Source organism: Balaenoptera musculus, chromosome 10 (assembly GCF_009873245.2).
Source record: "Balaenoptera musculus isolate JJ_BM4_2016_0621 chromosome 10, mBalMus1.pri.v3, whole genome shotgun sequence".
Classification (NCBI taxonomy): Eukaryota; Metazoa; Chordata; class Mammalia; order Artiodactyla; family Balaenopteridae; genus Balaenoptera; species Balaenoptera musculus.
This window is the reverse complement of record NC_045794.1, coordinates 99278772-99303899: the sequence shown is the minus strand read 5'-3', so window position 1 is coordinate 99303899 and position 25128 is coordinate 99278772. Positions and strand designations below refer to the sequence as shown.

The 25128-nt window shown below is 49.8% G+C and overlaps 2 protein-coding genes and 1 long non-coding RNA gene across 3 annotated transcripts in view; 1 reads left to right on the top strand and 2 right to left on the bottom strand.

Annotated features, from left to right (window-relative positions):
- Positions 1-1755, bottom strand: part of PARVB (parvin beta) — a 114662-nt gene extending 112907 nt beyond the window's left edge. The window contains exon 1 of the mRNA XM_036866436.1: positions 1568-1755. Coding sequence (XP_036722331.1) covers positions 1568-1682 — 115 coding nt within the window. The 5' untranslated portion in view covers positions 1683-1755. The remainder of the gene's footprint in view (positions 1-1567) is intronic.
- Positions 489-22474, top strand: LOC118902278. The gene is made up of 3 exons (XR_005021541.1): positions 489-804; positions 7083-7089; positions 22452-22474. It is a non-coding gene; the product is annotated as an uncharacterized LOC118902278 (long non-coding RNA).
- Positions 22475-24615: 2141 nt separating this feature from the next.
- The window catches only part of SAMM50 (SAMM50 sorting and assembly machinery component), a 31078-nt gene continuing 30565 nt past the window's right edge, over positions 24616-25128 (bottom strand). Inside the window, exon 15 of the mRNA XM_036866261.1 lies at positions 24616-24828. Coding sequence (XP_036722156.1) covers positions 24783-24828 — 46 coding nt within the window. The 3' untranslated portion in view covers positions 24616-24782. The remainder of the gene's footprint in view (positions 24829-25128) is intronic.

The window sequence follows — 25128 nt, the reverse complement described above, 5'->3', positions numbered from 1 at the left end:
CTAAAGGTGAAAGGCCCTGCCCTCATGGAACTGAATCATCTAATTTGGTAAAAGCTTCCCTGGTGGGAAATGCATAGGCACCCCTCCCCCCCCCACACACACACACACAAATCCCTGGGCGGAAAGTGTGTGGGAGTACGCACATCCCTACAGGTAAAGCATCACAGGTATCCCTAGGAACACACACCTCAAAGGGAGAAATTAATACGGGGACACGTGTGCCTCGCAAGTATGTCCTTGGGGTACACACGTCCCTGGGGGGTACACTCATCCTCCAGGTACAGGAAGACTTTCTAAAGCACAGGTCAGGCTCGGGTGGTTTCAGGCAGCGGTCCCCAAACGTTTTGGCACCAGCGACCGGTTTCGTGGAAGACAATTTTTCCGCGGACCGGGGGGAGGGAGGAGGGATGGTTCACACGCTAATGCGAGAGACGGGGAGTGGCAGATGAAGCTTCCTGTTGCGCGGCCCAGTTCCTAACAGGCCGGGGACCGGTACCAGTCCGCGGCCCAGGTGTCGGGGGCCCATGGTTTAAGGAACTCACTGCACACCCCTGACTCCGGATCCTCTCTTGTCTAATGTCCTGCCTGAGGCCAGCTCCCACCAGCCTGTTCACGGCCACCGCAGTATAGCTCACACTCTTACCCACAGGGAATCTGGCCCCGGGGAGGAATCTCTGGGCCAGAACAAAGGAAAAATTCAGTAATGCAGCCCTGGGAGAGGCCCAGGAAACAGCCGGATTTAAAGAACACAAACAAGAGGCCAGAAGTCACATCCCTCACAACTCTAAACAAAACTTTTAAAAGGTAAGAGGTGGTAGGAAGTTTTTGAGAATTATTTTCGTGGACACGTGGAGTCAAAAATGGAGGGGGCTCCGTAGTCCTTGCCGGCGGGCCTCGCAGCCTCTGGCCTGCCCGCTCTGCATCCCTTTCCTTTCCCCCCCTCCCCGGGGCTGGGGCCGCATCCCGGGCAGAGCACCGCACCACGAACACCAGCGGGCCCCGGGCCTTGCCCGCTCAGCACTGGTGCCCAATAACTGCTCACCGAGTGAGTGGTCACAAGGGCTGAACGAGCTGGGCCTGCGGGCGGGGAAGGGGGCTCAAGAAACGGCGACTCAGGCGGCGGTGGGCGCCGGCCTGTCCTCGGCGGACCGGGGGCTCGCCCCACATTTGCTCAACATCCTGCCCTCAGCAGGAGCTGGCGATGCGCGTTCAGATGGCGCCGGGAGCCCAAAAGGGGCTCCACGAGCCGGCAGGGAAGGGGGGTGGCCAGGCTCGCGGTTCCCGAGCCGGCGTTTAAAGGTCTCGGAGGAGGAATGAGCGAGGGTCATGGGCTGTCCCGAAGGTCACGGCTGCGCGCTGCGCGGGCCGGGCGGGCGTAGGAGGCCGTGCGCGCGGGTCCCGGCGGGTCTCGGGCCGCGTGGCCCCGGCTGCCACTCAGTCGGGTCCCGGCGGGACTCGGGGCGGCATACGCGCGGGCGCGGACGCGGACGCGGTCGGCCACCCGCCCGGGTCCGCGGGGCGGGGCGCGGCGCGTGCGCGGCAGGAGGCCGGCGGCCGGCGCACTCACCCTCCTTGGCCTTCTTCTTCCTCGCCAGCGTGCCGCCCAGCTTGCCCAGGAACGACTCGTCCTTCTTCATCCTGTGGGGCCGCAGGGCGGGCGAGCGCGGCGGCGCGGAGGACATGGGGCGCGCGGGGTCCCCGGCAGCCGGGCGCGGGCGCAGCGCGTGTGGGAGCCGCCCTGGTCGCCGCCGCCGCTCGCCCAGGGGAGTGGCCGGGAGGGCGCGGCCCCGGCGCCGGCCCCCGCCCCGCGCCCGCCCCTGGCCCTGCGAAGCCCGCCGCCAGAGGTCGGCGCCGTCTCGGGCTCTGCGGTCGCCGCTTCCAGCCCGCGGGCCGTCGGCCGTTCCCACGGTGCGCGTCACACTCACTCTCAGAGTGAAGCGGTGGTTCCGCTCCCAAGTGCCGCCGCCGGGACGGACCGAGGGCTCGCTCTGCCTCCTTTTGTTCTACACGTTTGAGCCCTGGGCTCAGCCGGCTCCGGGTGGGGGGCAGCGAGGCAGCCAGGGCCACCACCTTTGCGCAGCCGATGTGCGTCAGATAACCGCACAAATAGGTCATTTCACTCGCTGAGCTTTTACCCACAACCAGGCTTGCGGCTGGGGGAACACTTGTGACCTATCCCTGCCCTCTAGAAGCTTGCAGTATGGTGGGCAATGCCCGCACATAGTACCCTGTCCTAGGGGAGCTCAGGATGTTTCCCCAAGAGGTGATGTGGAGACACAGGAAAGAGCCCTGCTATGGAATCAGGGGTAGGCGTTCAGGTGGAGGGAGAAGCAGGACCAGAGGGGACAGTGTGGGAGCTCCAGGGAGGAGAGAGAGAAGAGGACAAGGCAGGCCCTGTAAGGGCTGGAAGGTGGGGAAGGGGTTTAAGGTGGAGGTGACGTGGTGGATCCGGGTTCTACAAAGTGGACTCTGGGTGATGTGTGACCGTGGGCACGGAAGGAGTAAAGCCAGAGGCAGGGAGACCAGTTCCGAGGTCCCGGTGACTTAGGAGGGGCGTGAACAGTTTCTGGAGACGCTCATAGGGGGAAGGAGCCCCAGGCTTGGGGTGGGAAGAGTTAAGGCTGCTTCCCGCTGGGCCCAGCAGGCCGGGTGGGGTCCTTCACCAGCAGATAAGAACTATCAGAGGAGGTCCGCTGGGGAGGAGCAGGGAGTCTAGGTCCACACGTGTGGTTAACAGTGTTTTCCACCTCCCCTGGGCTGGCTCATTGCCCCACAGCGCTCTGTAACTCCTCCAGTTCCCATCAGCAAGGGTTTCTGTTGGCCGAGCGGTGCCAGGCCCTGTCCTCCTGCAGGGATGCACTGACCGCAGGGGCAGAGCCTTGCCCTCCAGGAGCTGGTGATCCAGGGGAACGTGCACGCCCCGAAGTTAGCAACCCAGCAAGGTGGGAGGGAAGCAGGAGGAGGAGAAGGTGCGGGAGATGAAGGGACACGGATGCCCTTATTCTCTCGAGGGAGAAGATTCAGGATGGAAAGGGAGAATGCCAGGGAAGACCCAGGCACCTGGGAGATGGGAGGGAGGCCAGGGACGCAGGCTGCCCGGTGTGACTAGGTGGGCGGGTGAGGCCGTGAGATCAGTGATCCCGCACAAGGAACCCTGAGCCGCTGAAGGGGTCTGAGCAAAGGGTTGATGCAGAGGACGGTTGAAGCACAACCCCCAGCCGGAGACCAATTCGGAAGCTACTGAAACGGGCGAGGCCAGAGTTGCCCGTGGCAGAGGGAAGGAAGAGATGAGAATGAACTTTCAGGGACTTCCCTGGCGGCCCAGGGATTAAGACTCTGTGCTTCCACTGCAGGGGGTGCGGGTTCGATCCCTGGTGGGGGAACTAAGATTCCACATGCATGCTGCGCGGTGCAACCAAAAAAAAACCCCCCAAAACAAAAACAATGAACTTTCAGGGCTGCAGACCACAACATGTGGGGAATAATTGGAGGCTGGGTTTAGGGACAGTGAAGGGTCAGAGGGCTCTGAGGCTTCTCACCAGCATGGCCTGATTTGGGGTGTCACTACCCACTCTGGGGAAAACACAGAAAGATGGTGAATGTGGTTATTGAGATCCTGATGGGGTCATGACGCAGGGCTACATTGTTCTGAATGCCGAGGAAATGTCATCTAGGGCAGGGGGTCTCTGGCCCCTTTGAGAATCTGATGCGTGGTACAGACTGTCTTCTCCGGAGAAATACACACACGAGATGCTGCACAGTGTTTCCGGGGGCCTGCAGCCACCCCGCCCTCCCAGCCACAGACCCCAGCGGGAGAGCCTGCAATCAGGGGAGAGGAGCGGAAGAGAAACCTTGGGAAAGAAAATGGGAAAGAGCCGAGTTCCTGGGCGCAGTCCTGGGCATGTGGTGAGTGCCCAGTCAATAACTGATTGTTTAGATATTTCATCAGTGGGTCTGCTTTCCCAGTGGATACACAGAATTTACTATTTCCATTTGGTCACTGCTAATTTGAACACCGCAAAGACAGGTCAGATCCTACTTCAAAAGATGCCGTTACACCACGAAAGAATCTCTCTAGAAGATACTTAAGTCCTGACGACGGCCCAGGTTGTAAGAGAAACTGACCCAGCTCTTACATGACAGTAGGGTTCTGGAATCTTGTAGACATCATGCATATCGAAACATAATCATATTTTCAATGTGAGCGTGGTACGTATTGCTGAGAAATCCGTGCAAAGCAGTGATTTCTCGATAAAGTTCATAGTCATTCCCTTGCCCGAGGTGAAGGATGGCCCTTGCAGCCTCAGACAAAAACGCTGCACTCATGGCCTCTGTTTCCCTTGCACCTGCTGGACTGGAGAATAGTCTGATTTCTTATCAAATGCAGCTTGGAAGATTTTTAAAAATTATTGTGTTAGTTGTGATGGTTTTTTTTGACTCGTGTGCACCGCAGATGACAATCAAGAAGTGATTGTGGGGCTTCCCTGGTGGCACAGTGGTTGAGAATCTGCCTGCCAATGCAGGGGACACGGGTTCGAGCCCTGGTCTGGGAAGATCCCACATGCCACGGAGAAACTGGGCCCGTGAGCCACAATTACTGAGCCTGCGTGTCTGGAGCCTGTGCTCCGCAACAAGAGAGGCCGCGATGGTGAGAGGCCCGCGCACCGCGATGAAGAGTGGTCCCCACTTGCCGCAACTAGAGAAAGCCCTCACACAGAAACGAAGACCCAACACAGCCATAAATAAATAAATAAATAAATAACGTGAATTTCTTAAAAAAAAAAAAGAAGTGATTGTGGATGAATTTGGGGTTTTTTTCAGGGTTAGAGGCTGGAGGGACCATGATTTAAACCCCAGAAACTTTCCCTCGCTCCTGGTGACTTTACACAGCATTCTCTCTGGAGCGAGCAAGCAAAAAAGAGCAATGGCGCGATGTATCTCAAAAACACGTTCAGCAAAAGAAGCCAAGTGCGGGACTTCCCTGGTGGCGCAGTGGTTAAGAATCCGCCTGCCAACGCAGGGGACACGGGTTCGAGCTCTGGTCCGGGAAGATCCCACATGCTGCGGAGCAACTAAGCCCATGCGCCACAACTACTGAGCCTGTGCTCTAGAGCCCGCGAGCCACAACTACTGAGCCTGCGTGCCACAACTACTGAAGCCTGCGCGCCTAGAGCCCGTGCTCCGCAACAAGAGAAGCCACCGCAATGAGGATACCGTGCGCTGCAACAAAGAGTAGCCCCCACTCGCCGCAACTAGAGAAAGCCCATGTGCAACAACGAAGACCCAACGCAGTCAAAAATAAATTAATAATAATTTTTAAAAAAGAAGCCCAAGTGCAAGGGTGCATCCTGGGGGAATCCACTTATTTGAAGTTCAACAGCAGGTGACCTCTTTTCTACATTGAGAGTGGTCACCTTCAAGGGGAGAGGGTCTTGCCTGGATATGGGCACCAGGAAACTCTGGGTGATGCACATGGGCCGCAAGCTGTGGGGGTCACACGGTTTATACCTAAGTAAAAAGCCATCACCTGGTACACTGGAGAGTTGTGCCTTTCACCGTGTATCAGTTATACCTCCATAAAGGCTTGGGGAAAAGAAAATAAATAAATGATACCCCTAAGGAGGATCATTTGAGTTCTCTACCTTACCTGCATTTGGGTTTCATTCCTTATCGATGTGTCTCCTGTGATAATACGGCAGCTCAGGAAGCATTTAAAGGGAGTTTTATATAAAAGCTGCATGCCTTCTCTCATTTTGCTTCCGTGTAACTAAAAAGAAGAGATATCTTTTTAAAAAATGAAAAACAGCCTTTAGCTCTTTGGGAGAGAAAAGGGAGCTCATACGAGGAAGGATTGAGACTGTGTAATGTTTCCTTGTGTTATTCATTTTCAAACCTCCTAGCAATTTCAGGAGAGTTAGAAGTGTGTAGGGAAGTGAGGGAAATACTTAATTGATTCAGTGATGGAGAAAATGCCTTATTTCCCCCAGGTTACACTTCTGATGCAATCTTCCTGCCCTTTGGGGCAGCATTTTCAAGCGTGCTGTAATCATGGTATCCAAAGCAGTCTTTTGAATGGCGTGATTTAATCACTCTGCTAATTTAGTGACCTGGCAAGAGAGGAACCTGTGATTTTCACTTTAAATGCTAGGAGCATAAAAGACGACCATACTTGCCTGGAATCTTAAAACTGGTGGTAACACTTTTTCCTGAACCACATGTGAGCGAAACACAAATTCCTGACTGCCTTTCACTCAAGTGATTTTGGAAACATCAGCAAACTTTGAGACAAGGGAAGTTGGATTTTCATTATTGGCAAATTCTCTAGAGTTTTCTTTTTGCATAGTAGGCAAATTAAACTATGCATACACTTTGTTCTCGTAAATATTTTAGAGATGAGGAATGAATGAAAGATTGGCGCCAACTTATTCATTCCTAGTCTTCCATGGAGGAGAAATTGGTAAAGCCCCCTAAAAGATTATGCCCCCTTCAAAAGAAGACTGGCCCATAGCTTTCAGAGAGCAAGTTCCTTGAAAAATGCCAGGACCTCTTATGTGGGTGGGAGAACAAACAGGCCAGGCCTATTAGACATTCACACCATAGTCTAAATTTCTTTCACCATTCATGTGCCATATATATATATCAGCTGCCTGCAAAGTAAAAGGCTTTGCTTTCCTCCTCCCACCTAACTGGGCGCAGTAAGGGAATGAGAGCTGTGCTTTGGGTGGAGGGGAAAACAATGACGGGTGGGGGCACTTTGGAGCGGTGAGCTTGCTGCTGGATAGAGCAGCAGACTTGGCCACCACAGCACGTTGGGAGAACATCACTAGGGCTGGGGAAGACAGTGGTCCAGGGCAGGGGTCTGTAAGGGGTCAGACAGGAAATATTTTCCACTTCTCGGGCCATACAGCCTGTTGCAACTGCTCAACTTTGCTGTCATAATCTGAAAGCAGTCATAGACAATCTATAAGCAAATGAGTGGCTACATTCCAATGTAAGTGCACTCTGCACTCAGAACTTTGGATTTCATATCATTTTCACATGTCACAAAATATTCTTCTTTCGATTTTTTTTTTTCAAAACAGTTGAAACGTAAACCCATTCTTAGCTCACAGGCCATACAAAAACAGGCCGGATTTGGAAGCAGACGGTACCCAAACTGCATTTCACTTACTGCATATTTTTGCCTGAAAGTCCTAATAATGGTAACGACGATGGTGCCACTAAAAATCAATGTTTAAAAGGTGCCAGTGATTCAGAGCCTGTTGTTTTGAACTCCAAGGGAGTATACAAAATCTTCCCTTGCATTAGAAATGCATTATTGGGCTTCCTTGGTGGCACAGTGGTTAAGAATCCGCCTGCCAATGCAGGGGACATGGGTTCGAGCCCTGGGCCGGGAAGATCCCACAGGCCGCGGAGCAACGAAGCCCGTGCGCCACAACTACTGAGCCTGCGCTCTAGAGCCCATGAGCGAAAACTACCGAGCCCGCGTGCTGCAACTACTGAAGGCCGCGCACCTAGAGCCCGTGCTCCACAACAATAGAAGCCACTGCAACGAGAAGCCTGCGCACCGCAATGAAGAGTAGCCCCAGCTCGCTGCAACTAGAGAAAGCCGTGTGCAGCAACAAAAAAACCCAACACAGGCAAAATTTTCAAAAATTAAAAAAAAAAAGAAATGCATTATTAATACAACCCTTCCAAAGTGGATCAGTAACAGTTCCACTTCTGTCATTTATTCTGTAAGACTTTCCGCACTGTTATACAAAGGTAGGAGTATATTGCAATATGGCTTGTCTTTTTGGAAAATGGGAACCACCTAAACGTGCATCTCTGATTATATAAGTCAAAGCAGAGTCCAGCAGCACCAGGAAATATTACGCGGAACAGGGTGGGGCTGCCTAACTGGTGTGAGACGCCACCCATGATGTGGGGTTAAACGGAAAAGCAACTTGTGCTTCTACTTCATACGTTTACATACTCACTCATTCCACACACATTGGGTGTCAAGGTAGGTTCTGGGTGTGATTCCAGGCCTTAGGACACACCATACACAAATCCAAGAAGGGCTGCCCAGTGGAGCTTACATTCTCATGGCAGGAAAATTAAATTAGCAATTTTGAAAACCCATGTACGAGAGAAAGACAAATATCATATGATATCGCTTATATGTGGAATCTAAAAAAAAATGATACAAATGAACTTATTTACAAAAGAGAAATAGACTCACAGACATAGAAAACAAACTTATGGTTACCAAAGGGGGAAGGAAGGGGGATAAATTAGGAGTTGGGATGAACATATACACACTACCATATAGAAAATAGATAACCAACAGGGACCTACTGTATAGCACAGGGAACTATACTCAGTATCTTATAATAATCTATAATGGAAAAGAATCTGAAAAAGAATATATATATATGTGTAACTGAATCACTTTACTGTATATCTGAAACCAACACAACACTGTAAATCAACTATATTTCAATAAAATATTTTTAAAAAGGAAATTTTCCAAAAAAAAAACCCATGTACATACATGTGTACATTTTACATATATGTGTTATACATACATACATTTTACACATATATAAACCTTTATGGAAGTCCAACTTTTAATCCTCAAACACTTTGTCAAGGGGAAACGGCTGATTTGAACTCTGCCTGTCTATCTGGCAGTACAAACAATAACAAATGGATGCTGACGCAGAGTGAATAGAACTGATTTCAGGACTAATCAGAATACATTTTGATTGAGACAGTGGATACTCAGACAGGAAGCACGTGATCGTCAGTGAAAAGCACAGTCTCGTGCATAAGTGAGACAAATTTTCATTTGTTCAGGTTCACGACTCGTACATTAAAATATGTTCCGTGATTATCCACCTAGCACACCTACTGGAGTTCATCACTAACAGAGACCCGAAGGCTGAGCAGCTGTAAGCAAATTATGCTCTGGAATCAGGAGAGTATTAAACCGTAAAACTCAACTCTGTATGATAATTTATCTTAAGACTGTCAAAATTTCAAATTTGCAAGGAAATCAGAAAATGCAAGCCTTGACAAGGCTATTTGATCATCAGCGCTATTTATTTATTATGAAGAACTACTAAAATATGGAGCTGATTTTTTTTTTCAGAAGCACCGTGGCAGCAGTAGCCTAGGCCCTTGCCCTCCGGATGGCCGACCGTGCAGCTCTACCTGTATACAATCTGCGAAGGGTTATAAAAGACTGCAACCTAAAAACACTTTTCTACCACTAAGTGCTGTAGTTTTCTTGTAATCTGAAAGAAAAATGCAAAATGAGTCTTTTTTCCCTAGATGCATTCTGCCTTCCACGTGGTAAATATTCAGTAAATATTTCATGAATCAGAAAAACCTGTCTCTAAAGGTAGAAACAACCTAATGTCCATCACAGATGAAGGGATAAACAATATGTGGTCTAACCATACACATATGCATGAGATTCCGGCCCACGCAACAACATGGATGCACCTTGAGGACATTATGCTCAGTGAAATAAGTCAGACACAAAAGGACAAATAGCGCATGATTCCACGCACATGAGACACCAGAAGGAGTCAGGTTCATAGAGACAGAAGGTAGATGGTGGTCATCAGGGGCTGGGGGGAGGGGAGACTGGGGAGTTAGTTTCACGGGGACAGAGTTTCAGCTTTGCAAGATGAAAAGAGTTCTGCAGATGGAGGGTAGTGATGGCTGTACAACAATGTGAATGAACTTAATGCCACTGAGCTGTACATTTTAAATGGTTGAAATAGTGACTTTTATCTTAGGTATATTTTACCACCATTTTTTAAGCCTGTGTCTAAGACCCAAAATAAATCAGGCCCTGAATGTAAAGGTAATGTACTAAACTGAAAAGGGCTGCCTTGGGGTGTGGGAAAAGGCAAGGACTTTCCGAGGGAGGAGAAGTAACAGGAAAGAGAGATGGATGAATAAGCCAACCAGCCAAAGATGGAAGAACAGAGAATAAATAGTCCCCTAGAGGCAGAAGAGGGTTAACCAGAGGGCCAGCCCTGGGGAAAGAGAGAGTGAAAGATTGCTGCACCAGCAACCTGGATGGGAGGATGGGGATGGGGAGAAATGCACATAAATCCTGGCCTCCAGTGTGGGGTGCACGGCCTCGCAAGAAGGCCCCCAGCTGAAGTGCAGAGCGAGCACAGGAGGGAACAACCAGCTTCCCAGAAGAAGGGGCTGCAGATGGTCCCAGCCCTCCCCATCCTCCTCCCCACCTTCTTCCCCATCCTCCTCCCCTCCCTCCTCCCCATCCTCCGTGGCATTCCAGCCTCCAGCTTTCCAGAGCTCCTAGCTGACCCCATCATGGCCCTTCCCCCCGAGACAGGCAGCGTCGCCTCTGCCTCTGGACCCCACACAGAGCCTCGCACACACTCAGAGCTCAATCAGTGTTCGATGGATGGATGGATGAATAGAAGGATGGATGGATGGATGGATGGCAAACGATTGATGACAGGAGGTTGGTGGTAGTTATTGCAGCAGATTACTCCTGCCACTTGGGACTATTGTGACGTTTGCATCCACACAGAAAAGGTTTTATCCATGGATGCAAATTATTTATGGCTCCTTCAAACACTCAGCCCCGGTGACAGATTTGGTGATGAGGAAATGAGAGAGTAAGGTGTGACATGGAAATACAAGGAAATATTAGGAAGCAAAGCTTTACTGTCACTTGCTTTCCGGCTGCCTGTTCAGGAAGGAAACGGGGGGGCCATGACAAAGCCTGTGCTGGTGGGAGATCTGGGGTCTAGTGTTTGAGGAAGGGCTGGAAGGGATCAAACTGCATTGACTCCAGACTTCCCAGGAGCTTCTCAATCGTTAATGCACACCGGTCGCCTGGGGACCATGAGAAACTGTAGGTCCTGGAGGAGAAGGGCTGGACCGGGCCTGAAACTCTGCATTTCTAATGCACCCCATGCCTCTGGCTTTTTAGTTCCTGTGTCACACTCTGAGTGGCAAGGCTATACCATACTCTTTTATTGAAGGGTCACCGTGGGCTTCTGGGATAAGACAGCTGCCCGTCAGAGATACCACTAGTTTTCTCAGAAATTTCGAAGTGTATGATGTTAAGAAGACTCCCCTTTAAAGCATCAGCTGTATTAAAAAGACGCACAGCATCAGTCCTACCATGAAAAGAGCACAGTGGGAACACAAGTGACCAGGCCTGGGCCCGGGAGCTTTCTGGCATTCCCAACGTATTTTTTTTTTTTTAATTTTTTTATTTTTTGGCTGTGCCTCGTGGCATGGGGGATCTTAGTTCCCTGACCAGGGATCGAACCTGCGCCCCCTGCAGTGGAAGCACAGAGTCTTAACCACTGGACTGCCAGGGAAGTCCCCGAAACGTACTTTTAAATTATCCAACTACTTGTTTCAAATAATTACTGTTTAAAAATGTATGCTGGAGGCTCCCCTTTTTGTGAAACGGAGACCTGGTGGGAGCCGGGCCGCGGGATGGGGAGGTGCAGACCCCCGCGAATGAGGAGACGTCCAGGCCATCTGCGCGAGGAAAGGGCACAGAAGGCCATTGTGAGTCCGGTTGGTCATCCCCCCACCAAAGTGTAAAATTCCCTTTGAAACCCAGCTCCTCGTTTTAGTAAAGGAACCATTGTCACCGGAACCAGGCTGCAAAGGCCAGGCCGAGGGTCTCTCCCATCCTGACCCCCTTCGCCTTCTGCCTCTCTTCTCCCTTCCTGACGCTCCTGCTGAAAGAACGTTCTGTTCTCCACCACCCCCTTCACTCCTCCATGCCTGGCTCAGTCCTTCCCAAGGCATGTTACGTAGTGACCCGGTCATGGATTGAATTGTTTCCCCAAAACCCATTGAAGCCTGAACCGCCGTGCCTGGGACTGTGACCTTATCTGGCAATAAGGGCTTTGCAGATGTGATGGAGTTTAAGATGAGTCATTAGATGGGCCTTAGTCCACAGACCGGCAGAGCCCAGGTGAAGATGGAGACAGAGATGGGAGGGCTGCGTCCACAAGCCAAGACACACCAAGGGTTACCTGCGACACCAGAAGCTAGAGAAAGGCGTGGAAAAGTTCTCCCAGAGCCTTCAGAGAGAGTGTGTCCCTGTGGATTTGGACCTTGATTTCGGACTTTCTGTCCACAGCCAGCCCCAAGGGAGCAGAGAGTTACACCCCAGGGGACCACACATAGTTAGAGGACAGTCTGCCATACTTGGTGAAGTCAGCCAGTCCCCTGCTGGGAGATGGGGTCACCAGGGGCTTCTCCTTCTCCCCAACCTGTCGGTCTATTGTCTTCACACCCCCTACCCAGTCCTCTTCTATAAGAGCCCAAGCTCACAGCCCCGCATCTCTCACCTGGACCAAGGCAAGGATCTCCTAACCAGTGAAACCCAAATCGAATCAAGACATCCCCTGATTTAATTTTTCAAAGCCTTCCCAAGGCTCACCAGTCTCTCTGGCCTGGCAGACGAGGCCCTCCGTGGTCCCGTCACCTCCTAACTCTCCAACTTTGCATCCAGTTCACAGTTGTCCTAAACAAGCCATCCTCGACCCCAAGGCTTTGCACACACGGTTTGCTCTCTTCCCACCTTGCTTCTCTGACCTGACTCCCTCCCAGGCCCAGCTGGTCATCTCCTCCTTGGCACCTCTCCATTCCCTGGACGCTTTTCTGGTGGAGTCTTCATGCTGGGTGGCAACGGGTGTTTGCGGCATTTACTTAATCATTCATTTGCTTGTTCGTTCATTCAACAAACGTATCGAGTGCCTGCTCGTATAGAGCTTCCATTCTAGGGAACAGAGGCTCACACACACACACACACACACACACACACGTGTGCGCACACACACACACACACAATTAGAATAGTAGGTTGTTATAAGTGAAGGGCAGATATGCAGGTTTATGGGAATTCCCTGGCGGTCCAGTGGCTTGGACTCCTCGCTTCTACTGCCTCACTGCCAAGGGTGTGGGTTTGATCCCTGGTCAGGGAATTAAGATCCCACAAGCCACATGGCCAAAAAAAAAAATATATATATATGTGGGTTTAAACACCATGTTGATGCTAACGATTCCCACATTTCCCTCTCTGGTCCAAGAGCCGCTGGTCTCCGGATCCACGAACCTCAGAGGTCAGCAAACTTCCAGCAAAACCATCCAGCCTGTGCCTGTTTTGTAAGGCCCGAGAGCCAGGGATGGTTTTTACGTTTTTAAATAGCGAAAATGTATCAACAAAAGAATGTCTCCTGGCAACTTTTTGCTCTTTTAACAATCAGATTCTTTGCCACTATTGCAGATTTTAATATAAGAGACGTCATTCTCCTTGGAGAAATGAACACATCTTTTAAATGCTTGATTTTTCTTTAATTCTACTACCAATTATTTGGAAATATTAACCCAGAATATTTGAGAGAACGATGTTTTAAATAGAAGCTTAAACTCCATAGCAGGGGCCCTTAGAGATTACTGGTGCTGGTCGAGGTTTACATTCGTTGCTGGATTTTAAACTTGGGCACCTGTACAGAACTTGGAACATTCTTTATCCTGAAGCTTTTTGCCTGTGTGTCTAGTGATGCCTTATTAATTTCAGAGATACATTATTCATTCCCCCATGAAGCAGTCAGGAACTTGCAAGAGAATCACTAACTTCAGCCCCCGTCACTGCGGCCTTCCTGCATCATCCAGGCTCCAACAGGCACCAGCGGCCCTGTTTGGGAGCTGTCAAATCTAGAGGCAAACTTGTTGAAAGAGCCGCTTTTATGCCTGGCCTTTACCAATCCTCTTAGCTCTGTTTGCAGTTCAAATTGATTCCACTTGTTTTCCGGGCTGTCCCATCTCATTCACGAAGAAGGCAAGCTATAGATTTTCATGTATACATCGTAGGATAAACATCAAGATTGGACCAGACTCAAATCGTTAAAGAATATACACCTTTCCTATCTCATCCACGTTTTTCTTTTAAAACAATATTTTTTATAGAACCTGTCTGACAAACACACCTCAGCCAGGGGGTCAAGGCCAACGTCACAGCAATCGGTCACGGTGACAGCATGTGCCCTGATGTGATGGAATGAAAATGACAGCATACCCCTGTGGTCATCTCCCTCAAGCCCATAAAACTCCATCTAATCATGAGAAAAACACCAGACAAACTCCAGCTGGTTCTACACAACCGGCCCAGAGCTCCTCAAAGCTGTCAAGGTCATCAAAAGCAAGGGAAGTCTGAGAAACCGTCACAGCCAGAGGAGCTAAGGAGACAGGACGACTAAAGGTCATGTGGGATCCTGGACCAGAGAAGGACATCCGGGAAAAACTAAGGAAATCTGAGACTAGACTAGCTCATGGAAACGTGTTCCTATTGGTTCATTAATTGTAACAAACGTACCCAGACTAATGTAAGGTGTTCATACTCGGGAAAACTGGGTGAGAGGTGTATGGGAACTCCCTGCCCTATTTTCAAAATGTTTCTGTAAATCTAAAACTGTAAAACGGAAAGTTTAGTTTTAAAAATATCATCATCGATTTTTAAAGAGCGGTGGTACTTTTTTCACTTTTATTGCAAAATAAAGATTTTCAGAGTTTTCAAAGCTCACGAGGAGGTCAGCTGGGGAATCTGAGTAAGCAGCAGCGTCCTCCCAAGAACCTTTTCTAATCGATCAGATATTTTTAGAATCCTGTTGGATCAATGGTTCTTAATTTCCCTTAAAATGGATTTCATGTGTTAACCCCCCTGCACGTTCTGGCTTAGTCAGCAGATGGGAGCAGTGCAAGCGAACCAAGGGGAGGTTGAGGGGACCCCAGGAGAGCTGCCACGCGCAGACAGGGTCACCTCCACAGACGTCACGCAGCAACGCTCAGAGCCTGCTTGCTTGTCACGGGCACCTGCGGCCGGCAGGGGGGATTCGAGTCACGAGATGCATTTGCCCTTTCTGTGCCTTTGCCTCTGCTACTTGGTGATGGATGTGGTCATCCACAGCAACTGCCTAGTTTGATTTTCTTTTTTTTTTTATTAGTCAAGCCCAGAAGAGGTGGGACTTCTTTCCTTATGTTCTCTGACAAGAGAATGACATGCAGAGAAATAAGCTCTTTTCTAGCTCTAGGGTCTTAGACCTCAAGGACTGGGAAGGACTGTGTATCAGTCGGGGTGTCCAGAGAAGCAGAACCAATAGGAGATGACACACATATATATCAGGAGAGATAGATAGATAGGTAGGTAGGTAGATAGGTAGATAGATAGATAGGTAGATAGATGGATGATAGATATAGTCTTCTCCTATATAAAGAGACAGAGAGAGAGAGAGACAGATCCCAATGTGGGCCTCATCCGACTCATTAAGGACCTGAATAAAACAATGGTCAGAGAAAGAAGGAATTTGCCCTTTTTTTCCTGCCTCACTGTTGAGCTGGGACATCTCACCTCCTCCTCTCCTGCCCCCCAACTGCGATTTACACCATTGGCTCCCCTGGTTCTCAGGCCCTTGGACTTGGACTTGAATTATACCACCAGCTTTCCTGAGTCTCTAGCTGGCAGAGAGAAGATTGGGACTTCTCAGCCTCTGTAATTAAATGAGCCAATTCCCTATATGAAATCTCCTTTTATATGCATATATCTCCCATGGATTCTGTTTCTCTGGAGAACCCTGACCCTCCTTCAATTCCTGACAAACCCCAGCTGCTTTCCATCTGAGGCCTTTGTATCGGCTGTTCCCCTTCCTAGCTAGCTGTTCCCTTCGCCTCCTCACCTGCTGGCTTACTTCTCATTCTTCACATCTCAGCTTAAGTCCCCCGTCTTCAGAGAAGCCTCTTCAGACACCCCAGACCAGGATCAACACATTCCCCCAGCACCTCGATGGATCTCTGAGACCCACCGGAGAGCCAGCCTGGGCTTCCCCAGGCGGGGACCACTGGGCTGACGGAGAGCTGGCTCCGAAGGAGGGGGAGGGGCAGGCCCTGCAGAAACAAGGACCAACAGCTGGCAGCTAAAGGTCATTTGAAATGACTGGGGGAAAAGGGGGTACCTGGGGTGAGACAGGGGATAAAGGGGTGAGCCGACACGAGATGCCGAGAGGCATCTGGGGATAAATAAGGAGGCCAGACATTACTCTGTAATTGCAGGGAGAGGGCACCTGCACTGTGCCCGGCGCATGTGTTGAGTGACTGAGCAAACGAGTGGAGGAAGTGAGGATTCAAGGCCGGCTCTGGCTCCTGATATGTGCTCTTCCTGTTCCCACACCCGGAAGGGCCAGCCGGGAGAAGGCTGTTTTCAGACAGACAGGAAATGATGCCCGGCCGGGCCCAGGGCTGAGGCTGTGGGGATGGGAAGGGTCGGATTCGAGGGAGATCAGTCCTGGCGCAGCTGCTGCAACAAGTTCCTATCAGTGCTTAGGTAACGGCTCTGGACGAAAGCTTAGGGATGAATCCTATTTAACCTTTACTACAGAAACAGCTCAGGAAATTCCATCGCATTGGATTTCCACACTTCCTCTCAGTAAGGACTGCATGTCCATTTCTACCCCTACATGTTCAGTGTCAATCCCTACCATGGTCTCTTTCTTATGTTCTAATATTTCTAGCCGTAGCTCTGCCCACTTAGTATTTCAGGGAAATTACGTTTAGATGAGCCGTAATTTCTGGGTACGATAATAGGATCGAAGCAATTGTGTTTGGGTCTCTGACTCAATCTAGGGAGGTCACCTGTTTCACATGATGGATGGATCCAGGCTGGCTATTATCTCAACCATGAGAAGTCGGAATATTTTAATTGACCAGCACATCTATCTAGTGACAGATATAGTAGGAAATGCTTCCTTTGTTAGAAACTGGTTGACTGAAAAGGGGTGGGTGGGTGGGAACTGGGTAGAGAGGCTGTAATTTTCGTAGTTGATCCAAATTCATGGAATGCACATTCTTCTCAAAAATGATTACTGTTTATGTTCCTAGCAAGATAATGCTGAATCTCCTTTTGCATAAACGTTCTTTGTTCTTTAAAGTTATCTAATGATTTGGCAAAGGAGTCCAGTAATTTACTTGTCAGGAAAACGCCACGTACAAAGTCACAACCAGACTCGGGGACAACGGGATGACCGTTAGCCCCTCTGGCAAAGCATTGTTAGTGCTTAAAGGCGGAGGGTTTGACCCCAGTAAAGCAGTGTTGAGACAGCTTCCCACAGTTCACTTTGCAAACCGAAATGTGTGAGTATAAATGTAAAACATGCCTACGTTTTATTCCAAATTTAAACCAATCTTTTCTCTCTGCGGCACTCCCAGGTGATAACAATTCGGGAAGACTCAAATCTCTCCCCTGCTCACACCATCCTCTGGATCCAAGGCAGAGCCCAGCCGCCCCAACTGTCGGGGACTGTGGCTCTCAGCTCCTACTGTGTGCCAGGCCCTACTGTGTGCCGGACCCTCCACATACAGCTCCTGTGACACACAGGTCCCAGCAGCCCCATTTCACAGAAGAGAAATGTGAGGTCTGGGAGGGGAATATGGTTTGCATCTGATGATAAAAGGAGGGTTTTTAATTCCCAGCTTGTCCCTCAGCAAAGACAGAGTCCCTCCTCATTCAGGTCCATACAGAGACGCTCACAATTACTCCAGTAATTACTGTAGTCATCTTGCAATTGCTCTAGTGCAAATATCGGAACACCTTCTGGGGAGGACCTCCACAGGCTGAAATAACTTGCTTTGGGCTTTTTAAATTTTATTTATTTATTTATTCATTTATTTATTTATTTATATTTTTGGCTGCGTTGGGTCTTCATTGCTGCACGTGGGCTTTCTCTAGTTGCAGCGAGCAGGGGCTACTCTTCGTTGAGGTGTGCGGGCTTCTCATTGCGGTGGCATCTCTTGTTGTGGAGCACAGGCTCCAGGCGTGCGGGCTTCAGTAGTTGCGGCACGTGGGCTCAGTAGTTGTGGCTCACGGGCTCTAGTGTGCAGCCTCAGTAGTTGTGGTGCACGGGCTTAGTTGCTCCGCAGCATTGGGATCTTCCCGGACGAGGGCTCGAACCCGTGTCCCCTGCATTGGTAGGTGGAGTCTTAACCACTGCACCACCAGGGAAGTCCCTTGCTTTGGGGTTTTTGTTTTTTTTGGTTTCTTTGGCCATGCCATACGGCATGCAGGATCTTAGTTCCCCAACTAGGGATCGAACCTTTGCCCCCTGCAGTAGAAACGCAGAGCCCTAACCACTGGACCGCCAGGGAAGTCCCTGAAATAACTTGCTTTGGATGATGATAGATCAGGGGTTCTCAACGTGTGGTCCATGGGCCCCTGGGGGCCCGACTTTCAGGGGATTTGCGAGGTCAAAACAATTTTTATAATAACACTAAGATGTTACTTGGTGACTCAGTTCACTGGAGTGACATTTGCAGTTATGCAAAGGTGACAGTGGGTAAAATTGCCGGGGCGTGAGCATGGGGGAGGGCAGAGCCCCAGTCCACATTTGTGGTCATTGTATCCTGCACCCAGGGACTGAAACCAAAATGCTAGTCTCGGACTTCTGTGGTGGTCCAGTGGGCAAGTCTCCATGCTCCCAATGCAGGGGGCCCAGGTTTTTGGTTTGGGGTTTTTTTCTGGGGGGGGGGGGTGTTCCGGGTTTGATCCCTGGTCAGGGAACTAGATCCCACATGCCACAACTAAGAGTTCACATGCCGCAACAAAGATCCACATGCGGCAACTAAGACCCAGTGCAGCCCAATAAATAAATAAATAAATATTAAAAAGAAAGAAAGAAAATGCCAGGCTCACTGGAGAACATCCTCGAGGCAAAATGCTCAATTTCATTAAATCCCAGCCCTTTAACATTCTGCCTGCTGACACGGGGAGCACAGAGGGCACATCTGTCTCAGGGAAAAGCTGTGTGGCTGGGCTGCAGGGAACCAGCCGCTCTTCCCACGCAACATCAATCATTGTTACTTGAATGAATGACTGACACCCTAGGGTTATTCCGACTTGGGTTATTTTGGCAGATGTTTCCTTGAAAATGAATGAAGTGAGCTTCAAGGAAAGCAACTAACAGTATTTGCTGCAAATGAGAACATAGGAGCTTTCATGTGAAAACTGGAATTTGGAGAAACTTGTATCCACCACCATGAGCTTGGCAGCTTTCAATACTTAAAAGATTCTTCTGATGAGATCAGTGGTGACATTAATGAACGTGATCTTTTAATTTTGCATAATCAAGACATGTGTCAGTATTTGGAAGATTTGCATAATTTGTGAACCAGTATTTCCCAAATGATCAATGTATGATGCTATAAAATCATGCCTGGGTAACAGACCCAGTCACAGTGCCAGACGGACCACTGGATTTGATGGAACTGAGCGTGGAAAGTCACCAATGTGGTTCCGGATTCCAAATTGCAACTAACCTTTGAAAAACCATCCCTTGTTAAATTTTGGTGAAGTATCACAGAATACTCACTGTCATCTGAAAAGGCTATTAAAATACTCTCCTCTTTTACAAATACCTATCTATGTGAGGATGGATTTTCTTCCTTACCTAAACCACTTCAATTGCAAGAAATTGAATGCAGAAGTAGATGTGAGAATCCATGTGTTTTTGAAGACAGACAGTAAAGAGATTTGCAAAATTGCAAAACAATGCCACTCTTTTCACTATAGTTGTTTGGAAATACAGTTTTTTCATAAAGTGTTATTTATGTTAGCAAGCAATGAGTTTGTTATTTTTAAATGAATTACTATTTTTAAAATTTTTGGTTTAATTTCCAATACGGTAAGTATTAGCATCGACCCACATAAACAAAAGCTCTTTGGGGGTCCTCCACAATTTTTGACAGTGCTAAGGGGTCCTGAGGCCAAGAAGTTAGAGAACTGCTGTTATACACAATCATCTGAAGAAATCAGTAAAAAGCTAAAAAAGGAGGCAAAGAAATTTATATTTTGTTATTGTTCCTGTGGTTAAATGTTGGATGCTGTAAACAAGCTTTTAAAAACCATCCAATAAGTGGTTATGTTGTGGAGATCATTGACTGTGTAAATATTTCATGAATGGGTACTGATGGCTTGGGGGAGAATTTCTGGGAAAGCATCATAATTGATTCAGAAAATGCTGTGTCTGGCTGGTGACAGCGCTGGGGTTCAAGTCCGGTCTGAATCACAAAAAAAGTACCCACTGCTCACTCATTGTAGCTAATGTTCGAAAACAGGCAAAGTGATCTACAGTGTTACACATCAGCTCGCATTTACACGGGGACACAAAGCCTCAGAAAACCCACAGGCGGCATCCCTGTGACTGTGGAATCCGGCACTGGAAGGTACCAAACCCAAATCCTCTCCTTTGACAGAAGACCGGCTGTGGCCCAGAGGGAAGAAGGGAGTGGGTTTGCTAAAGAGCCCACAGGGGGACTTCCCTGGTGGTCCAGTGGTTAAGACTCCATGCTTCCACTGCAGGGGGCCCAGGTTCCATCCCTGGTCAGGGAAGTTCCGCATGCCTCGCGGTGTGGCGGAAAAAAAAAAAAAACCCACAAGACTAGAGCCGGGATCATGACTCGGGGCCACGACTCCACCTTCTGACGGTTGCCCCGGCCCCCTCGCCCCCCAACCTGCCTCCTCCTCCCCGGACACGTTCAGATGCTTCCCCTCCGGATGGGCCACAGGCAGGGACAATTTACATAACTGAAGCAGCCAGAGAGGGCCCACGGGCGCCCAGGAGTGCAGACTCAGGCTGAAGGAACACCACTCCAGCTCCAGCCCCCTGTTCCCTGTAAGAATGAAGGTCTCGTGTCGTCAGACCCAGTTCTTGAAGAGTAGCTAGAAATGTGAATTTTGAGTACAGCCACCTTATTTTAAACATTTCATTTCAAATGCAGTTCTCTGGTTTTTTTACTAGACTAAGGAATCCGCTCCTCTTTGACGATCTTTTTTTTTTTAAATAAATTTATTTATTTTTTTTGGCTGCATAGGGTCTTCATCACAGTGCGCAGGCTTCTCATCGCAGTGGCTTCTCTTGATTGTGGCGCGCGGGCTTCTCATTGCAGTGGCTTCTCTTGTTGTGGAGCACAGGCTCTAGGCGCGCGGGCTTCAGTAGTTGTGGCACACAGGCTCAGTAGTTGTGGCACGCGGGCTTCAGTAGTTGTGGCACACAGGCTCAGTAGTTGTGGCACACGGGCTTCAGTAGTTGTGGCACACAGGCTCAGTAGTTGTGGCACGTGGGCTTCAGTAGTTGTGGCACACAGGCTCAATAGTTGTGGCATGTGGGCTTCAGTAGTTGTGGCACACAGGCTCAGTAGTTGCGGCTCCCGGGCTTAGTTGCTCCACGGCATGTGGGATCTTCCCGGACCAGGGCTTGAACCCATGTCCCCTGCATTGGCAGGCGGACTCTCAATCACTGCGCCACCAGGGAAGCCCCTGGTGATCTTTTTTTTATTTTTATTTTTTCTTCCTTTTTTTTTTGCCGCACTGCACGGCATGTGGGATCTTCGTTCCCCGACCAGGGATCGAACCCGCGTCCCCTGCAGTGGAAGCGCAGAGTCTTAACCACTGGACCGCCAGGGGAGTCTCACTCTTTGGTGATCTTTAAACACACGGTGCATTTGAGCACATCTAGTTATCCTAAAGGTAAATTTATCTGGTCTTTAAAAAAGAAAAAGCAAATGCACAAATTAAAGAGAATTCTTAGCCTCAGGAGCTGCAGGGTATGAGGAGGATGTCAAAAGTGCAGGGCTTTTGCAGGAATCAACCTAAGGGGAAGTGTGGCCTGATCTGCATCAGCGGGGCCTGCTTGACTGTCCTTTGTTCCAGTAACTGAGGCACTTGGCAGTACAGCCTGTTTCCTCACTGGATCATAAAAGCCTTGCAGACAACAGACGGGGACACGAGTGGCTCGTGGCACTGCTCGGGGAGCACTTGGCTGATGAAACTTTTATAAAAGGTCAGAGTGTGTGTACACAGACCGCCACAAGTTCATGATAACGGGTGACGAGACCCACCACAGAGGGTTTTCTTCCGTGAGCACTGTGACTATTAGCTTCGCTAAAGTCAGCCTCTGTTACAAGTGCAAGATGACTGACCCAGCGGGTTTCCAGCAAGGGAGACGGCAGCATTCCCCTTCAGAATGAAGCCACGGAAGGCTTCAGGGCCCATTCCTTGCACAGTGGAGTGAAAGGCTGATTGTACAAGTATGGAACTCTGTTCTAATCCCAAACGCTCAGGTATTTAGAGAAAAATGGAGTAAAATTAAGATGCAAAGGGAATTCCCTGGCGGTCCTGTGGTTAGGACTCCGCACTTTCACCACTGGGTCCTGGGTTCAATCCCTGGTTAGGGAACTAAGATCCCCCAAGCCGCACGGTGCGGCCAAAAAAAAAAAGATGCAAAGCCTCGCTGAGTCAGGGTGGTACTCTGGGGAAGAGTCTGTGATGCTCTTCATGCTTCTTTTCTATGACGCCGGATGCCCTAAAACAGCAGCTATGAGAAAAACAAACAAGAAAACAGCAGCGGGCTTCCCTGGTGGCGCAGTGGTTGGGAGTCCGCCTGCCAGTGCAGGGGACACGGGTTCGAGCCCTGGTCTGGGAGGATCCCACATGCCGCGGAGCGGCTGGGCCCGTGAGCCACAATTGCTGAGCCTGCGCGTCTGGAGCCTGTGCTCCGCTGCAAGAGAGGCCGCGACAGTGAGAGGCCCGCGCACCGCGATGAAGAGTGGCCCCCGCTCGCCGCAACTAGAGAAAGCCCTCGGACAGAAATGAAGACCCAACACAGCCATAAATAAAATAAATAAATAAACATAGAATAATCATTTAAAAAAAAAAAAAAAGAAAGAAAACAGCAGCTATGAAGTGACCTCCCACAGTGAACTCACCTGGGTTCTGGTCTTTCATGGAAAGCACTTTGTGAAGGGCTCCTGGCTTTCTGCTCCGGTCTGCCCACTTAATACCACTGAGAAGGAACAGAATCCTGAGTTTTACCCAGTGTCTCCGCTGTTTCCATTTCACCTTGCAAAGGAGCAGCCCAGAGAGCGTGTTTGCCGTTGAAACCCGGCTCCCGACACGGCAGACAGCCGGACCTGACGCACTTTCATTAAGGAGCTGGGCCAGCGACCTGGGGTAACCCGGCCCTGCTTGATTAAACATGTACCTTTGCAAAAATGACTTCTTTTTGGATACTCCACCGAAGTAGGAGATGAATTCACAAAGGTCACGGTGTCTGAGAGTTTGTGTTATCTGGATTTTATTGTTCTTAACTTATAGTCTGAACATTACAGTGTTGTAACATGGGTTTCTTATTTTGCCAAATGCATAAATGTGAAACTGGAAACAATAAAACAACTCATGGGAAAAATGTGTCTTTTCCCAGGTTCCCGACTATGAAGAAAGGTAAACTGTTTCCCCTACATGTTCTCTGCAAAATCCCTATAGTTCACGTGGGCAGTGAGGGTGAGACAGTCCTCGGAGGCCTGAGAGCAGGTGGTCCTTGGACTCAGGTTGCCCCTGAAACCCCAAGCACCCTTGGCAGAGACATAAACCAGGTTACAGGAGGATGAAGGTGAAGGGGACTCAGTCCCAGCTAGGAGGGGGGGGGAAACATCCAACAGTAAGTTCTCTAGCTAAGGCCTACTGGGACCCCACGGGCACCCCTGGACACTTTTATATGGTACCATTTTTAGAAGAATTCAAAGGAGGTTCAAATTTTTAAAACTCTTTTTCTCATGTGGCTAATAAAGTATATCCTGAAATATTACTTTGAGAGATACTAGGTTTGTCAGACAGAATAACGGTCCCCCAAAGATGTCCACGTTCTAATTCCTGGAACCTGTGACTATGTTACGTAATATGGCAAGATTAAGATTAAGATTGCAGATAGAATTGAGGTTGCTAATCATCTGATCTTAAAATAAGATCAGCCTGGAGTGTCCAGGTGGGCCCAATACAGTCACAAGGGCCCATAAGACGGCACTGAGAGGCAAAGATCCGGAGGGAGACTGGAAGATGCTGAACTGCTGGCTTTGAGATACAGGAAGGGGCCATGAGCCAAGGAACGGGGCGCCTCCGGAAGCTGGGAAAGGCTGGGAAACAGATCCTCCCCTAGAACCTCCAGAAGGAACGCAGCCCTGCCGACACCCTGGTTTCAGCCCAGTGAGACCCACTTTGGACTCCTGGCCTCCAGACTGCAAGGTGACTGCCCTGTGTCGAGTTAAGCCTCTAGGTCTGTGGTGCTTTGTTACAGCAGCGACAGGGAGCTGATTCACGCGTCTTTATAAATGGTGCTGCTGTTCCCTCCAGAGAACATGCCTCCCTCTCTGCCTCTCCGTCCATGATGTTACACGTGGTTCCTTCTTGCAGGGCGCTCACACACACGGAGATGACCCTGCGACTGCAGCCCCCGCCGATGCGGGCCTCTCGGCATCAGCCGGCTTCGAGCCACAGCACACACGCCCCCCAGCGGTGGGCCTGCGTCTCCTCCGAGCTCTGCCGGTCACTCTGACTCATGGGAACGAACACTGAGACCCGAAGAGTGCGGGATGAGGAGGAATCGGGAGACATCTGATGTCCCTCCCCCCGGCGGGGCACACGTGAAAGAACGCGCGGCGACTTGACCTGGTCCTCAGGAAGAGCCGGCGTGGGGCACGCTGGCTGTGGGAAGCAAATCACATCCATAGCGCATCTGAGTATTTGTCTTTAAAATTTATTGACATGGTTTCCCACAAGGACTGCATTCAAAGAATCACATGAAACGTGTTTATCTGGAGAGAAAGTGTGTGGCACCGAGTGACTCACTGCTGCCCGAGTCCCAGAGCTGCTGCTGGAGGGGACACAGGATGCTCTGCATCAGCTACAGGAACCTTATCCCAGCTCCAAACTGGACGCCATCACAGATCCTAAAAAAAAAGGTTTTTTGTTTTTTTTTGTTTTTTTTTTTAAGGCAGGAAATCAACACTGTGGTCTGCTCTGCTCACCCTGCCATTTGCACAATTCCAGAAACGTGCACGTCTCAGAAGCAATGCCTGGGCGGCCCTGCCTCTCGGGAGGCCCAGGCTCTTCCTGCCCGCCTCTCACCTCTTTCCTCCCTCCCGGCTACCAGGCTTCACCAGCTGTCCCCGGCCACTCCCTCCTTTGCTGGTTTAAGAACCAGCCTTTGGAGGATGGAAAAGGGAACAAAATGGAGACACGAATCCCCC